This window comes from Pundamilia nyererei, unplaced genomic scaffold, assembly GCF_000239375.1.
Source record: "Pundamilia nyererei isolate P.nyererei 1_Seehausen unplaced genomic scaffold, PunNye1.0 scaffold00007, whole genome shotgun sequence".
Classification (NCBI taxonomy): domain Eukaryota; kingdom Metazoa; phylum Chordata; class Actinopteri; order Cichliformes; family Cichlidae; genus Pundamilia; species Pundamilia nyererei.
The window spans coordinates 4,318,558-4,337,043 of NW_005187408.1; the positions used below are offsets into that span (position 1 = coordinate 4,318,558).

Sequence of the window (18,486 nt, forward strand, 5' to 3'; positions counted from 1 at the left end):
AACCAAATCGCAAAAACTCAATTTAGCTGTTAATGACACAAAGGCTGAAATCAAAATCTGGGCCCTAAACACTCATTTTTCATTCTTCTCTAAGGCTACAATTCCTGTGTCAAAACCCTGATTAGTGTATATGTTTGAGCATGTATGATAATGTGAGCCTCAGTATTGCTTACATGTGCTGCGAAGCATTCGGGAAGAATTCGGCATACTGTGGCGCCGAGTCTTCTGGGCCGTGAGGAGCAGCGTGACTGACGACCATCATCACGGGACGGTGCGGATACATCTTCTTGGACATGCGGAAGAAGCTGATGCTGTCGTTGGTGATTAGGTCAGTGAAATAGTCCTTTGAAAGAAGAGCAAAAATAAGGCCCGTTAAAAGGGCGAAAAGTCTAAAAGAAAAAACCTAGAAATAAATATGGAACTGAGGGAAAATATACACCAAAAAAAAAAAGAACATAAATTACACAACACATGCTTTCATAACTCATTTGCAGTCCAATCACTGTGACATGTTGCTTGCCTTCGTCTAGTCACTTTCAAATAAATTGAGAGGGGCCATTGGGGATATGAAGTGGGGCCATTGAGTACACTACGGTACCAATCTGTCGAGTCAACAGCTGGCAGCTTGCCTGTGTGTGTGTGTAAATGAGTGTGCGTATGTGTATACAGTATGTGGGCAGTTGCCTCATCAGTGAATCTCTGCACTATTGAATGTGACACCACTTGATGGCGAGGGGCCAGGCCCTTTTAAATAGCATGTTGTGATAAATTTGCTTTCTGCTAACTTCATTTTATTTCGCTCACTTTCTGCTACATCTCCCTGCTTCCTTTTGTCTTTTTCACACAAAGTGACATCAAAATATCTTTTAAGAAACTGAGATATTGGCTTTGGGTAATATAAATGGTAAATGGACTGGTTATTATACAGCGCTTTTCTCCTCTACCTAAGAACTCAAAGCGCTTTATACAATTTGCCTCATTCACCCATTCACACCATTCATACAAGCACCTTTTCTATGCTTCTTCTATCTGACATTTACGCACATTTATACTCTGATGGATGCATGGGAGAGCAACTTGAGGTTAGTATCTTGCCCAAGGATATTTGGCATACAGACCGGAGCAACCAGGGATCAAACCAGAAAGTAGACTCAAGCGCCAACAACAGTTCTCAAGATGCCAAATGCTGTGTTTCTCTAAATTAAACACCACAGGCAAAGAGAGAACAACTGGATGAATGTGAAGAGCTTAGACACAGGAAATGTGAAATTGTCACAACACTGTACAGCAGTCCCACCTTGAACTGAAATTACAGTAGCATTCGCCAAGTTTCCAAGAGAAGACCAACCATTGTACCTGTTGTTGCTGCCTGGCATACAACAAATGAAAGGGAGTGCCAGGCTGAGAATCAAAGGGTAACGGGTGATTTCCTTGAAATGTCAGAAGTGGGTTTGGCTGATTCATCTTGTCTCTATTAATAGGTTTTACAGCTAGACCAGCTTTAATGGCCTGGCGGCTGTACATGCCCGTGGAGGCCGATGATTATGTGCACATGGCAAAGCACCGCCGTGCACTTTATTTTGCCAGCTCCCAAATCTGAGCCACTGCTGCTGAGAGCTCTGGCAGGTCAGAAGGAAGTGACAGTGTTGTGGGGAATGCCTGGCCAGTGACTATAAAATAGTCAGGGAGGTGAAGAATATCACTTTTCCCTTTTGGAGCTGATTGGTAATAGTAAGTGGCACTCACCCAACGGCACCCCATTAGTACATGGTTTCATTTTCCCAAATCATTCATCTATTTAATTTGTAATCCTCATAAGTTTTTAAATGACCTACAGGACAGCCAATGCACCAGTGTTTTATAGGTTTACATTTACAACATTTATTGTTTTTTCAAAGTTACAAGATTGCACATCTGTCAAATTAGCAGTGAGACACTTTATAATATCACAGCTGTTAGAGTTGTTGCTCTACTGTCGTGGGATTTGATATTGATGGATGATATTCTGAAACTAAATCTCACTCAAGAGTGTTTGACAAAACCCTTAACCTCAATTAACTCATCCTCCTACAGAAGAAAAATCAAACAGGACCTAACTGGATGAAATCACAGGGCAGGGTCTGTAGCTTAATCAGTGTCATGATGTGCAAGATGCACTCTGCACAGATACTCTGACCTTCTCACCCCATCCAAACCTAAAGAACTGCGGTTGTCCTGGTGGCAGCAGGTTGATGGGCTTTGGCAGTAAACAGAAAATATTGTGTCCATTTGGTTGTAAACCACAATCTGCTGACCAAGTCCGTGTCATGTAAACACACCGGCCCAAGCCTGTGGGTAATTTTACACCTTGGTCCAAGTTGGCAGAGAAGTAGCAATCCAAACATTTGTTTGCCCATCTCATAGGCCAGCCCGCCACATGGATTTCTTGTATATCCAGCACTGTGCAACCTAGGGAGATATTGGCACGGACTTGCGAAAACAAACTGACAGCTCTTACAAAAACATTTGGGGAAGATTGATGACCGATGCCATCTAGAGCTACAAAAAGACAGTGTAACCACAGTCATCCCCCAGCAGTAGCAAACAGTGGTGTTACAGCACAAAGTCATTCTGCAAAACTTGATAGTGAGACACAAAGAGGAAGAATAAGAGTGAGAGACAAAAACAAGTTGTCAAGTTGGCTTCTCATAAAGATGCACCACTTTTATAGCGTCTAAATATTGAGGAAAGGTGCATCATAATAAAAGGATGCTGCAGAAAGAGGAGGCGTCAACTCAGCTCGTTCCCTTTAATCCTCAAGAGAGAATTCCTGCCATCCTGAATCACCACACAGCCATAAGCTGCTTCACTGTCTGTATTTATAAGCGAGTGGAACCTGCAATTTGTCATGTGAAGTCTTAATATTAAGTCATAACGGCAAAACAAATTAGGGACTGAGCTAATAGAGCCTTTTCGTATGAATTATGAGAACACATACCTTGGCATAATCAGCACCATGTTTCTCCTTGTAACCATTCCGACAGACAGTATAATTATAGAAGCGGGAATTTTTGATCAATCCAACCCATTCGCGCCACCCAGGTGGGATGTAGCTGCCATTGTACTCATTGAGGTACTTGCCGAAGAAAGCTGCAGAAGAAAAGATGAGAGAAAGAAGGGAGAGATGGGCCTCTTTTAATATGCAGTTTCTTTATATATGCAGTCTTTACAAGCACTGCTTCCTTAAGGCGATGCCTGTAAAAAAACAAAAAAAAACAACATAATTGTGTGACTGTGCGACTTTATCTGCGCTTATGTGATGTTTAACATTTTTGCTTGTCTCCTTTTCCCTGGATTCTCTGACAACATTCTCGGATAGGCTGGGCAGGAAGCCAGGCTGTCCCAGAGACGGCTAATTGCAGACTAACGCAACGACTCCAAAACCACAAGTCGAGCTGCAGCCCACAGGACCCCACTGAGCTGCCCAGTTCAACGCCTGCCCATCACTCAGGCAGACAGTGTCTGATGAGACACGACATCGACCTGGCACGCTCAACGTGTTTGCATTTCTCACAGCAGACAGCCAGGCAGGCAGGCAGGTTTGTGGAGTCTAGCTTACTGTATAAATTTGCATTGACTAACATATGAATGGCGTTGCCAGGAGGAGATTAGAGCTAGTAGTGACTGACACTCTGTTAATCAGAACCGAGAACCTCATACAGGTGGACCATCGTCACTATCAAAACTGCCATTTTCCATAAATAAATAATAAGAGAACACCACAGGCATGAAATAAAGAGTCCTCAATTATATTTGTGTGAGTGTGCATTCACAAACCTGTTCTATAGCCAGTTTCATTGAGGTAGACTGCAAAGGAGCGCGGCTCATGCTGAGCTTGCCAGGAAGGGGAGGAACAGTTCTCATTGTTGGTGTAGGTGTTGTGGTTGTGGACATACTTGCCCGTCAGCATGGAAGAACGTGACGGGCAGCACATGGGTGTGGTGACAAAGGCATTGGTGAAAGAAGTGCCACCATCCTCCATGATCTTGCGGGTTTTATTCATTACCTGTAGAGAACCTGGAGGGCGAGGTAACGTGATCAGTGCTGTACAGTTACAGTGAAATCTTATTAAACACACGCAAATACTGTTTTTCACTCGTATTTACTTAATCTGTGATTCAGTCCTCTGAAAGGCAAATAATTACAATTCAGCACACGAGAGACCAGATGGCCATTCCGGTGTGGCTTATGGCCTCTACTTAATATTTAATGTGCCAAGAAAGACTACAGAAGTCCTGATGCAAATCACCACAAAGACAAAGAAACACATTAGAACAGAGAGGATTGAAGACTGGGAAAAACACTGAATTTTAGATAAACTGTGCACTTTTTCTTTTAAATAGGGAAACAAATTGAAGCCAAATGAAAATTTCCAGGAAGACCAGGGGTTTCTGCCAGGCAGCCTTACCCAACTCAACATCCTGGTCGTCAGTCATGATGAGGATGATGTTGGGCCGGATGTTTCTGCGGTCTCTCTGAATGCGGCCCCTGAGGCCCTGAGCCCTGGTGGTGGTGAAGGCCCAGCTGCCTGGAGCCCAATCCAGCGACAGGAGGGCCAACCAGGACAGCCAGTGAATCAGCATGGTGACTGAAACAACAGGCCAGAGGATGGGTAGATGGAGGAGATTAATGGAGAGAAGGGGAGAGAGAGAACCAGCCAGGCCACTCACTCACTCTTGTGCAGCTCTTGCAGCAGTGATGGACTGTGGGGAGACAAGAGGGGGAAATGTATAGAGACATTACAACAATAAGCATGGTGGGAGGTGAAACTTTAGGGTCAGTTTTGCAGTAGTGGAAGAGAAAACTGCATTGCACCTGCAGAAAGCCAGAATCCCTGTTGGAACATTTAAGCACATTTACTTCAGGTAACTTCTGTGCAGATGGTCACAAATCACACTCAAACAGAACAGTTTATCCATAAACAGGGAAGCCAAAACAGATTGGCTTTAGCCCTTAACGGTCCAGCAAGGAAAACTTATTCAGCAGTTCAAATATATGCTGTGTGCAGATGGAAACTCCATTAATACTGAACACAAAAATCCCTCAACCTCAACTCCCTGATCTGAAAGAAAAGAAAATACTCAACTCTGTCAAAGTTAAACAAAAACAAATAAACTGAAGATCTAGAAACACAGATCTCACCTCAGAGAATCCCGCGAGTCCCCTACTTTTACAGTTTTCTCTTTATCTCTCTCTCTATCATTTCCTGGTTTTCCACTCTTCTACCGTGTCAGAGAACACACTCGTGCACGGAAAGTCTCCATCCCTACTGGACAGCTGCTGTTTAGCTAACTGTGATGAGATTAGGCCATTGGCTGCACACCCAGAACCACTTGCCTGCATGAGCCAATTGTGGCCCCCCTTTTACCTGCCACTCAAAAGTCACCCCCTGGTGAGTCAAGCATGACACAGGGCCAGTGGGGGGAGAAAAAAAGGCACTGGAGGCGGGGAGAGGGTTCCACTACATTAACTGCAACGCCACTGTCGGGAATCACAGATGACCACTGAGTCATCACTTGGCAGCCTCTTGCTCACTATAACAGTCATCATAGCTGAATGCTCCGACTAAATTCCAGTGATCAGTAAAGTAAAATGTATACTAGTACAAACCTGAGCTCAGATTCTATTCCTGTACCAATGAAAAGCCAGTCTAAAGAAATTCAAAACATTATACCGGTAGTGTTGTGCTACAAATTAAAGTTAAAATGTAATAAGAATTCAAAGATGCCTTCAAATATATATAAAATATATGTGAAAGAATGGCTTCTGCCTGTGAGATGAACCGTGATGCAGTAATAATGAGAACCTCATCACCACCTGTGAAAAAGTGCCTTGCGGACAGCAGTCCCACTGAGTGGCACCACACTGCTCCCTATTCTGGGTTAATGGCCTGAAAACAAATGGCAGGTCTATGACACCTGAGCCCGGCCAAACCCCACTGGGTGGCTCCGCCGTTACCATCATTTCCACAAAAGGCCTGTCCGAATCAGCAGAGAGTAACAACTCTAATAAATGATTTGTATCTTGATGATTTTGATCTATCGCACAGTCCAGAATGAACTAACCTGCTTTGTTCGGATGGTAGTCGAGGACGGTAAAGATTCTGTTTGGTAATTTGCATCAGGAAATTAAAACACCTACTCTAGTCGTGTATCAGATAGATGCAAATCATCTCAAATACCCAACACCTCCCAATGTTGACCCTGCTCTACTACGCTGTTTATTTCAGCTGCTTCTCCAGTTTGATGTTAGATATGATAAGCAGAGCTTCAGACAGAGCTTTAAGAGTACTTTGGTGTACTGGGTTTCAGACAAGCTGTGTCTGGACTAGCCAGCCAGCCCAGTCATCGTGACAGCCCTGTGCAAACACTGGCGCCGTTTGGACAAACACCCCTCTGGTGCGAGGTGGCAGAGTGCACAGAACCTTGCAGTGAGCTACACACACAACACAAACTACTTTACAAACACATGGTGACACGCAGAAACTCATAGACGAGCCTTTATCCCACAAAAAACACACTCTCCTGCCGTGTGGATCCAAGTCCTCCTACACAAATTCGGAATGTTTCCCATATACAAGACACATAACCCATATCTAGACAAAGCTCAAGTCTCTGTTTCTATCAGAGCTGCGGAAGACCTGACATCAGCTGTAAGCCAGTCGGCCAGCGAGTGTAATGCTAGCACCCAGCGCAAATTCAATTTTACATGCCAACGATTCCAAGCAATGGCCTCTTCTTGCATCTTAGACAAAACAGACAAGAAGGTTCATTGTGGTGTCTGATGCAAACCTTGTGGTGCTGATCTACAGTGGAGTCAATAGCTATTCTGTCTGAAATGACTGAGACCGCAGGGCTAATAAAGCGCCACACAAAACCCCCCAATAGAATGAGGGCTGTTATTATGCAGGCCCCCTCCCCTTTTTCTGGACTACCGCTCGTAGTCCATTTCACCTGATCCACTTTGCTCACTAGGCCATCTGAGGTTCACTTAGGAGCAAAAGGACTTCTACAGGTCTTGAGTCATTCGATCATCCTTCTCAAAGTGACCCATCATCAAAGAAAACCCAAGTATATGCTGGCATCATATCCTCAGTGCCCTGACTTCCTCATGTTAATGTGACATATGGAGCGTAAAGCCTCTAGAGGAAATGAGCAGCTGAGTGACAGGACATGTCAGAGTGTCGAGATAAGCAACTGCTGTTTATAAAGCAAAGATGGCAGGCTATATTGTGACCTTTAGTTCATGCAGAAAGTTTCCAATTCACTGAGCAAGAGTGAGAAAGAGGCAAAAAAGTGATTTTACTTGAATTAAAAATGTAATTTGCCCAAGGATGCTTAGGAGATATTCCTTCCATGCACCACATCGTGGTGCTTTTATCAGAATAAAACAAGTAGCCCTGCAGCAATTTCTGCCTCAGACAGGTCCACTCTACATGAAGATTTAATTTGGCTTGTTTTAAATATAGAATACATCCTGTGAGCGCTCTAGAGCAGCACGGTATGCTTTATAGTTTAATATGCTCTATTTAAAATGTATAATAAAAACATCTGCTCCAGATTTGAAAGTGTGTCTAAGCTTTACAGACAGGATAGTTTAAACACCTATTTAACTACCGCTAGATGTCAGAATGAACTCCATTAGTTGTGTGTGTACAAACACACGTGTGTGTGTATTTTGTTTTGTACAAAAGCTTTACAAAGTGTTACACAGAGTTAATGGCTTCAGGCACATTCAGGGATCGGCATAAATTAGGCACTTTGTACACTTTAAATACACAAAACAATATGAATGACTTCTGAAATGTGAAAGTTATTATTAGGCTTCCAAATCCATCTTCTGTTATCATCACTGATTCTTTTTTGCCTCCAGAGTTCAAATTCATGTTTCCAATTTCACGATCCCTCGCAGATCATTTTCATGTCATTTTCGCAAGCCTTTCATTTTGAATGACTCATTTATTTATGTCATGTAGCGTGATATCAGCAGAACAGGCAACTTGTATACATCTGTGGAGCGAACAAGAGGTCTTTATTACTGGACAGAGTCAGAGGACTAGGGAGCACATTGTTTCTCCTTCCTCATTGTTTTGAAGGATTAGCTCTAATGACCCTTTAAATGAGCCCTTACTGTACTCATCATGGTTAAGCTGGGGGGAGAAATATTGGGCATGGATGGGAGGAACGCAGCATGCCTAGGAGTTCAAAAGGACGGAAACAAAAAGGCCACTATGGAGTTTTCAGATGCACAGCTGCCAGATACATAAAAGATGTGCAATTTTCAGATTAATGGCAATCAACACTTTTAGCACACCTCAACACCGTACTAATCTTTGCTTTCATGAGGGTATTTTTTTCTCCTACTTGTAGAAAAACAGCTCTTTTACTTGCTTTCCTACAACACATGCAGCATTGCTCGGTAATTTGGTATGTCTATACAGACAGCTGTGCTTTGTGCATCGAGTAAAGCTGAACATAATAGAGTTGCTGCTTGTGTAGCCATGCAGGGCAGCAGTATTTGGCTGGTTGGCAGTTGTGCCCTCTTGTTAGGGCCTCAAACCACACACTGCTGCGTCCTGACCCTCCTCCGACCTGAGTGGTGTTATGGCTTTGATGGTGGCTTGTTTAACCTAACCTCAGCAACCTGAGGCTACCCACACACAGGGGTTAAGAGGTGAAAGTCTGAAGAGAGAGCGAGAGAAAAAAAAAAGAAAACAGAGGTATGAAGGCAACAAAAGTCTTGTCTGGTTGTGATTGGCCCACATTTTCATTTCATCAATGGTCTGCATCTGGCTTAAGTCGTGTTCGTTCAGGAGCAGCAGTCTATACATTTATCAGCTGTGACTGAAAAGTAGCAGATTACCCAAGAGCGCACATGAAAGACTTCTTATGTAAAAAGGCAGGATGACAGCCGAGAGTTCGCGTATCTCTAACAGCCACATGTTTGTCCACGAGCACATGCATGCTCACAGAGGAGGATCTTGCCCAAGTTAACACAGAGAGTTTGGAGGTGAGGGGGTTCACATTCCCAAAACAAGATGCAAGTCAAACACAAACCAGATGCCATGCTCCTCTAAAGTAAATCAGTCATTCATAAAAAGGCCTTGCTATTAAGGACAATGGCCATTTCAAAGCACCTCAAATCCCCCCTTATTCCTGTTCAGTCTCTCTCTTGCTCCCTCGCTATTTGCCTAGTCCATCTCTATGGCAGCCAAGTCACAGAGGAACAATGGAGGGGAATTATAGTCCAACAGCATAGTTTGAATTCTGTAGGCTGCTCTGCGACTGTAGGCTGCATGACTTGCAATAACAGTAAAAATCATTTAGTACATAGTCATTCCTCGACCATAGGAGAACTGCTGAAAGAAAGAAATAAACATCGCAGAGTCGGGATATAAAACATGCTAAACTACAGGCTGGTCTGATTAACAGATAAAGACACAATGTTTTGCACTCCTTCTTTCAGAGAGGAAAAAATGAATAAGATGAGGACTTAGATTAATATGGAGGTTTGTCCAAATATTTCTGTAATCTGAGGGAATTCAGCTGGTCTGCTGCCATGAGGGCTGACGGGGGACTTTTATACTGAGGAGAGCCTGTGTCAGGGCCTGCTGTGCCCGGCAGGCCAAGGGCAGCGCTTGTACCCATCAAGGCCCACCCGTCAGCCACACTGAGCCGACTGAAGGGGAGTTCTGTCCCAGTACATTTACTTGGCTGTGGGTAGGCACTGGGAAAAGACTCAAACCTTGGTGTTTTCAGACTCTTAACTCCATTGATTTGTTTGACCAAAATGCCCAAGTTGGTGTAAGATTTATGCAAAAATTCCAATGAGAAAACCCAAGTGCAAAGTAGTGAAGAGAGATCACTGTTCCAGCACGTTTATGGCTACAAAACCCTTTACTGTGACAGGCACAATCAGAATCTTTGTTTTGTTCAATATTAAAAACGATAAAACTTCAGATGTTTAAGCTTCCTGTTCGCTGGAATGTGGTTTGTTTGGGGTACAATGCAGGCCACTTTAATGAAGAAGAATGGCCTCAATTCAGTGAAACATGAACCTGGAGTTAGTGCATTCACAGCTATTAGTTAAACCCCACATGTTTCTCTCGGACCTGGGGAGAGACCCTTTGTAGTGCCATGGCTGTCATTCCACTCCATCAATATTATGGATGCATCTTAATGTATAATTAAATGAATCCGGGTCCAAAATACTTCAAAGTGGGAATGACTTGTGGGCCCACAAGCAGCCTATTGGAAACATGAGTGGGTTTTGAGTACATTAGGAGGTAAATGATTAAAAAACACAAAAGGTCACATTTTATTTATGTATGGGTGTGTTCCCAGTCTGACGGTGGTCTGTATTTAAACATTCATATCCTCGGCTATTTAGTTCTTTGAGTCTAAACCAAGAACTTTATGTAGGCATCCATGGCAATCACTCACACACGGCTATCATACTTTCAGTAACCGGACTGGAATTTAGAAAGTTCAAGAGGCCCGTTTCTGCCTCCATGATTTAAAATTAGTGGTAATACTTAAAATCAATATATTTTATATATAACGTTATGATGTGCTGGTGCTACACGTTTACCTATTGGTAACCTCTGCTGTACCATTGTCAAAGTATATAAAACAACTGTAGGTGGAGGACGGCTGGGCAGTTTTTTCTTTCTAATCTGGTGTTTTCCTCCATGTCAGTTTAACACAGTAATTAAAACAAAGTAGTGCCACAAGTTAGCGCCTCCTTTCTCTACTGTGTTGAGCTAAGCTTAAAGAGTTCCACACATGGCACATTGCTCTGTCGGAAGAGTCTCATTAAGACTTTTGTTAATGTTCGTGTGGAAAGTCCTATTATTGTATCTGACAAATTTAGGTTAGCAAGTTAAACCAGAGACCACACCAAGTAAGCTAGCCAGGTGTTATATAATAGCATGTTATTGCCTTCGGCTTTCTTCCCCGAGGGCCTGAAGGGCGTCCTTCATCACGTCCTTATTTTAGTTTGTTTGTCTCACTGGTTTTTGTCTGGTTTAAAACAATTCGGTTCAATTTTATTTATATATTTATAATCACACTGATAGTCACATCAAGGAACATTCAGACGACACCCTATGAGCGAGCACTTGGTGACAGTGGAAAGAAAAAACTCCCTTTCAACAGGAAGAAACTTCCAGCAGGGTTTCTCTGTATTGTTGCTTGGGCTTTACCTTACAATAGTGTCTCGAGGAGACTGTTGTTGTGATTTGGTGCTATATAAATAAAACAGACCTAAACTGAAATTGCATACTACTCAGACGCATCTTCAGCGACAAGAGCAACAAGTAGTCCTGCCACAGATGGTCTGGCCCTTATACAACCCCAATCTCAGCATGATTGAGTTAGTTTGTGATTAAATGAAAAGATAGAATATCCAGAGAGCCAGAAGCTTGGCTTTGTATACGAGGTTCAAGTATACAAATGGAAAAGCTCATTTACTGTTCACGTGGGTAAGGGGAAAAGGTAAGGGGGGTAGGAAGCAGAGAAGAAAGTGAACAGAGGGGGAAACCACTCCACTGATTTATAGTGTGATATGAAAACATGGAATCACAATCAGAGGATCAGCAACCACAGTTATATGAGCCTAAAGCAAGCATTTTCTTTTTTAAACTATTCTAAGCCATGAATGGAAACCATTAGCAACAGACGACCTCAGCTGAATGAAATAAAAACGCATTTATATTCCTCCAGCCACGTTCTTGTCAAAATCCACACTCCCATCAGAAACACTCTATCAGAGTACAAGTGCTCCAGAGAGGGAGAGGGAGCAGAATGAATTGCTCACTCACGGGTGGCTTTCTTGTCTCTTTGACGTGTCAAATATACCCCAGATAAATTATTTCTTTTACCACAAAAGAGAGCTATGGCAAATTGCTTCAATGGGTTTCCACTGAGGTAATTGTCAAGAATAAAGAGACTGACTTCTTTTCCATGAAATCAGCAACATGATGGCAGAGAGAGAGAAACACAGAGAGAGCCAATGCACCAAGCCTGATGGATGATTTTTGTTCCCTTATGTGAAAAGTGTGACTTTATTTTTTTTTCTCTTGCACTCTGTGAATACTGAAAAAGCAAAGGATTTCTAAGGTGGGGAATTTGTTTAATAGGAACAAATGAGCTACTCTGTCAATGTCCACTAGTTAGTAATTGACAATAAAAACAATTTAATGAAATCTTTGTTTAGAATATGCTAATTCATCAGAGTTTATTACATCTAGCTTCTAGACAGGTGACTGTAAATGAGTTTAATCTTAGAAAAACTGTTGTGTTATAAACCCCCCTACTTCTGTGAAAGAGTGAAAAAGGTGGTAACAGTTGAGAAAGGAAACTTCTATTAAATGTAGTGCGGCTCCTGGCACATGAAACTAAACACCCCCAAAATGTGAAGCATGTGGAGGCATATTTTTTGGGAATCATAGACAAACATAGATCATGGGAACCAGCCTGTGTGACCGTGAATGTCATAAACAGACTTCTCGATGACTCAGACACACCAACATGATACCACTCATAAAAATGTATTGGACTCATTGCACCTGTGCCAGTTCAGCACTCCCCCCCTCTCACCCAATCATGCCTTTGGATATGTGTGTGTGTGAACGCCGGATATTTGGATATCATGTACTCTGTGAGTGCGTGTCATTCACTCAAACAGAGAATGAATCACTCAGACTTGAACGCAGACAGACACGTAACCTGTAATTTGTACGCAGGGGAGATCTCCTTTCCATTGCCTCTGGCTTAGTGTGTGGCTTTCCAAAGCACGCAGCAACGTCATTTGTAATTGAATTAACTTTATCCTCTCTGGCAAAATTTCCATATTTAATTCCATTGTAAATAAAGAAATAATAAAACACGATTTCGATAAAAAGATAAATTAGCTCGCATGGCGTTGAACAGGAAGCTTACCCATCCGAATCCTTCCAGGCCTTTTACTTTTGAGCCAAACCTAGAAGAATGCAGCCACTACATCATCCAAACATGTTCAAGAGACAGCAGACAGAATCAGCTGAAGTTGCCACGGGCAACTCGAGAAAACCAAGACGACGATAATGTGAGTCATGCCATCATAGAGCTTTTCATTATAAAGCAAGTTGCTGTTCAAACACTTTAAAGATGCAGCCATTCTGCATCCACACGGCCGAGTCGTGTTGATCAAATAAGGTCAAACAGGACTGGAGGCGACCAGCAGAACACGGCCAAGTCCTCGCATATAAGCGCTTGTGCGTGTACGTACACAGAGGCAGAGGAGGGGAGAGCGCTGGCAGAAGCTGAATGTGTTTGCTCGCTCCAGGGGAGAAGGAAAGAAAGGGAGCAGAAGAGCTGAAACAAACGCATGCTGGCTTCTATTAGTCGAGCTGTAGAGCGCAATGAAGGGGTGAGGAAACATATTCATTCCCTCTGCCTCCTCCCCACCCAACAACATCCCCCCAACCCTCCCACCCCATTATATCCATTCTGGAAAGGCGGCGGATGAAAGGGGCAACCCCCCAGTGGCAGCACTTCTCCCTCCAAACTTTCGCCGACGCATTCTGACGGCTGCTTAATTGTACGTGATACAGGCAGGATCCTTTCTCTTTCAAATCTAAAACAGATTGCTTCTCCCTGGGGAGGAGGATTATTGGACAAGAGAAATGACAAAGCAGGGACTGTCCAGCCCTCTGGGAGGTGGAGGACAGAGGGGGTGAGCTCGTGCATAGTGTGCTTATGTGTGTAAATAGCTTTTCTGTGTTTGTCTTTTGTACAACCCTGTCCTGCAAGAAGATTATGTTTGTACCCATGTGTTTCAAAAGTGCACACATTATCCAACCTCCCTGCATCTTTTTCCACTTTAAAACTCTCTCTTTCGTCCCCTCTTTATCACACATTCACACCTCCCTTTCTCTGATCTTGGCCTCTCCTTTATCTTATCCCGCTTCCACTTCCCCCTCTGTGGCTCTCTTGACCTGGCTTTCTCTTTCTCACTCTAAAGTCCATGCTGCATCTACGTGCAGTGACATCTGAACAAACGCTGCTGTGAACATTACAGAAAAAGCATTAAAACCCTCTCTCTCTCAGTCTCCCTCTCTCACCAAGGATTTACCCATTAAAGTGCACTTTTAGCCACCATTAGCAAACCCGCATTTACCCCTGTTGTGTAAATTCTCAGGCCACAATTGCACTGGCTGTCTGGGGTCATTCCTGGCTTTTGTGTCGCTGAACCACCTACTGAACATTTTCTTCATAAAACACATCTTTCCTTTTTGACTAGTCATCAAGGCAGAGGCTCGAGACAAAGGGGATGAGAGCCATAGAAAACAGTAAAGTACTGAATGTGTGTCTGGATTGCTGCTCCTTTTACGGTGTCCTAAATACCACATCAAAGGTTGGAGGGATAAGGAATTCCCTCCAATAATGAGATGGATGTAATGTTTGCATGCCCTGACCTCTCTCATTCAAATAGCAAGCTGAACAAACATATGGGGTGCTATCATGAGCTCCCAAATACCCCCAAAAAGATTTCTTTTGAGATAGGTGCCTAAAATTAAAAAGAAAAAAAAAAAAGAAAAAAAGAAAAAGACTGCATTTAACGTGCACTTTGCAAATGGATCAAAACTCCATAACAATGTTTGATCAGTAAGGTCAACAAAGGAACTGGGAAAGTGGCTGACTCATCTAAAGATAGCCTTTCTGGATCCCACATAAATAAAAGCATGCCAAATGCTCACTGTTCAAATGCTGGTCATTTGCAGTGATAGGACTGTGCAATCTACACAAGCGCTACTATGCAATCAGGCTAGTATGAGGAACACTATCATTAAGTTGAAGAGATAAACAAAATCTGGAGGAGAGAGGGTGGTTTAGGAAATCTTTTCTTAACATGCTCACACACACAAGAGAACACACACAAACTACAGTTATACAGCACTGCTCTCTGTACTTTCCAGAGAGGGAAAAAGGGGAAAAACTAAACTAGTGTCATTCCACTGGACTTCAAAGCAAAGATGTCTCAATCCAATTAAACTGATTAAGTGCTACTTGATTCAAAATAATAATTCAATACTAGAACCTGTGTCACCACAATCCCAACTAAACTCTTTTTTAAAATAAATGACAGAATTCAGACATCTGACTCCTGTCACATAGGATCAAGTTCACAAAGCAATGCAGCATGATGAATGAGTCGGAGACGACAACAAAAAGCAGAGTCAAGCAAAAGCTCATCTAACATGGTTCTGATTTGGAGGAACAAGTAAGGATAGAAAAGCTAAAAATACTGAGCACTCACCTGAAAGCATCTCCCCACACACACACACACACAAATGGAGAAACTTGGATCAGTATGACATTACATGTGCCTCTTTTCTCCAAAGTGACTTCCCACAGGAGCGTTACCTAAAAGTTTAAAACTGTGTTTGCATCCCGTTTAAACAGAATCTTGTTCAGTCTATTAGACTAACACACATATATGCATATTTGAGCCATTTCCACTTCCTGCAGTAATCACTCTTCCATGAATGTGTTGGCCCTGTTCATGATGAGATGGCATGCGTGTCTGGGAAATCTCTGATCCACTGCTGGCATTTAAACAGACGCACACACTTTTGGTAGCATTCGCTTACACCCAGTCTCTCGGCATGCTTATCAGAAGAACAAATTAGCTCACTGAATACTTTCACACGCATAGAGAGACACACGCACATACATCCGCAAGCAGATCTGAATGATGGCAAAGCGACTACTGGAACAACGTTTGTCTTGGCAAGCGCCTACCCCCCAGAATGTAATTATTTGCAGCAGCTGCTCATGCGCTTGTTTGTACCACAGTTAAGCTAGAAACTGTTTAAAGGATCTATCTTCTTTTCTGCGCTGGCAATAAGGCACGGCGTTTTAAAGCAGTCCAAAGCTGCTTTTCTGTGTTCCGAGTAAGTTAATCAGAATATTGAGTCTAAGCGTTGCCTGCGGATCAGTCTTGTCAGTAGCGAAAGTTTCAAGTTAAAGTTCCCCATCATTCTCCAGCCTCGCATTCAGTAATACACATGGACACTGCCAAAGTGTTGAAATGTAAGTCAGCCAGTCTACTCAAAGAACTGGATTTGAATGGGACCACAGTAAAATTTTGCCATCTAGGTCAGAAGGATAAATTCCCTGGTTTTTGCGGACTTGTAGGTGAGCACAGTGATCCAGTACACATTAAAGTCAAACCGTGGATGGACTTCAACAATGTACCTCACACACAGCAGACAGGGGCAAAATGTACTCCACATTTGGATTTTTTCTTTATTAAGAAGCTTACTAATACTCAGTTTCACTCGGTGTCCCTAATAAAATTTAAGACTGCAAAAGCAACGACAGTCGGTCATGTCTCCAGCTGACTGATTCTAACAATCAGCTCATACAAACAACTCTACAGGTCTTAAAGCAGTACTAATCACTACCTGTTGGTGGTTGTGTTAAATACTTCGAGTAACAAGCAGGAAGTGTAGCTACGGCTGGTTTACAAAGGTAAACACAAATTCACACAGCAGCAGCTTTCACCCATACAACCTTCTCTCCTCTCAGCCCAGCTGCTGTTCACACAACTTTTCACAGCTGCACAGTCTCCATTTGCAAATGCCTCATACACACACACACATAGTGCCTGCAGCAAGGCATAAATACTATACATCATATTCCCACTTCACTGGCAAGTTTCGCTTCTCACTTGACTTGAGCTAAATAGCTAAAGTGAGGTGCACATTCCCAGCGTCTCTCCCTCTCTGCTGAGCTTTGACAGTTTGTCCGGAAAGAACTCTTCAGCAGCTCATCCATTTAGCGCATACTGACACGATCTGCCAGAGGTGCACTCTGAATGAGATTTATGAAAAAAACTTATCTGGCCTGAAGTGAAGGAACATTAAATGCCACGCTGATTTATGGAAATGTCAAAAAAAAAGTGTCTTCATTTGCTATTACAGAAAAGGAAAACAATTTAAACTCAGTACTGGATTTCTGTATGATAAAAAAAAGACACCATTAAAATAAGAACATGATAAAATACAACCTGTAATCTTTTATAGATTGCACCATACTGACAGTTACATACTTTTAAGTGAGAGAGCAGTTTAAAATGTAATGGAGCTACCTTTCACGCTCATATAATCGGTTTCGGAAAATGAAAAATGAACTGATGAACGCTCATGTTTTGGGGGGGAAAATGACATTAATGGAATGTGCTGCCTTCTAATCCCTTGAGACGGAGGAATTTGCGACCGAGGGAATTCCTGTCATTCACAGGGAAAACTATGAGATCCTGCACACACTGAGCTGCTGTACGGGCAGCACAGACAGGCTGCAGGAACAGCGCAGCTCACAAGTCCAGACTTACTGAGTTATACCTGACTCCTGAACTGTAATGTGAATCAGAAATTTACTGCTAAATGAACAACAACATGCACGCTCTGCAAAAGAACTGGAAACCTGACAAAAAAAGAAGTGAAAGAGTAAAAAAAGTTGTACAGTACCTGGAAGGCAGGAGAGAAAAGTGCTGGCTGACTGAGAGGCAAGGATACGATTCCTCTCAGTTTTATCCCCACGCTTCTTGACCAGATCTGCCTTTGCTCATGGAGGGGTTTGTATCTTCGTGCTGGGACTTGGTTTCAAGAGTAGGGGGGACCACACAGCTCCTGGAAGACAACCTCTCTCCTCTAATCCTCTCCCCAATGTGATGACACTCTCTAACCTCGACCATCTGTTGAAACACGTCCCAAAGCAGTCAGCACCACGCTGTGTCAAGAACCCCACTCCCCTGCCCAATCACAGACCGGCTGCTGGGTGGCTCCTCGCTGCCAGGAGGCAGGGACAAGGACACAGCACAGCGCAGAGGGAGACACACACACACACACACACGCACAGTCGGTCACACCACTGCCTCCACCCCACACTCACACAGACACTCTACGAGATGAGAGCAAGAAAACCCCCCAGTCATCGAAACCTGAGAGGCAGAGTAGGACGGGGAGAGTGAGTGGAGGAGGAAGGGGAGGGGAGCAAGCAAGAGAGAGCAAGGGAGGGGAGAGAGGGTGAGAGAGAGGGGCACATGCTTAAGAGCTAAAGTAGGGAAGATAGAGAGATACAATTTGTATCTTTCACATTATGTTGCTGGCAATGTCGCTTAAATAACAATCCCTCCGCCCAATTCCTCTCCCTGGATCTATAGCGCATGTGGTCTAAAGAAATAATACTTTTCAAAAAATGCAATAAAATTCTATATTGGCTCCGAGGTGGGAAAGCTGTTGGCACTAAACTGTTACATCTGCAAGCGCAGAAGCGCAGGCAGCAGCCCTCACACCTTAGTGTGTTAACTCCTTACGTCCCCCGGCCGCATTCCAACCCTTCACCACCTATTGCCTTAAGTTAGAAAAGAGGGCAGAGGGGAATACACTAAAATGACAAA

At 43.2% G+C, this 18,486-nt stretch overlaps 1 protein-coding gene across 3 annotated transcripts in view; it reads right to left on the reverse strand.

Annotated features, from left to right (window-relative positions):
* Positions 1-18,010, reverse strand: part of sulf1 (sulfatase 1) — a 33,883-nt gene extending 15,873 nt beyond the window's left edge. For all 3 annotated transcript variants that reach the window (XM_013915668.1, XM_013915667.1, XM_013915672.1), the window contains exons 1-5: positions 17,555-18,010; positions 4,448-4,742; positions 3,817-4,056; positions 2,978-3,129; positions 174-343 (exon numbers count right to left, since the gene is read on the reverse strand). In XM_013915668.1, coding sequence (XP_013771122.1) covers positions 174-343; positions 2,978-3,129; positions 3,817-4,056; positions 4,448-4,622 — 737 coding nt within the window. In that variant the 5' untranslated portion in view covers positions 4,623-4,742; positions 17,555-18,010. The remainder of the gene's footprint in view (positions 1-173; positions 344-2,977; positions 3,130-3,816; positions 4,057-4,447; positions 4,743-17,554) is intronic.
* Between the last annotated feature and the right edge of the window lie 476 nt (positions 18,011-18,486).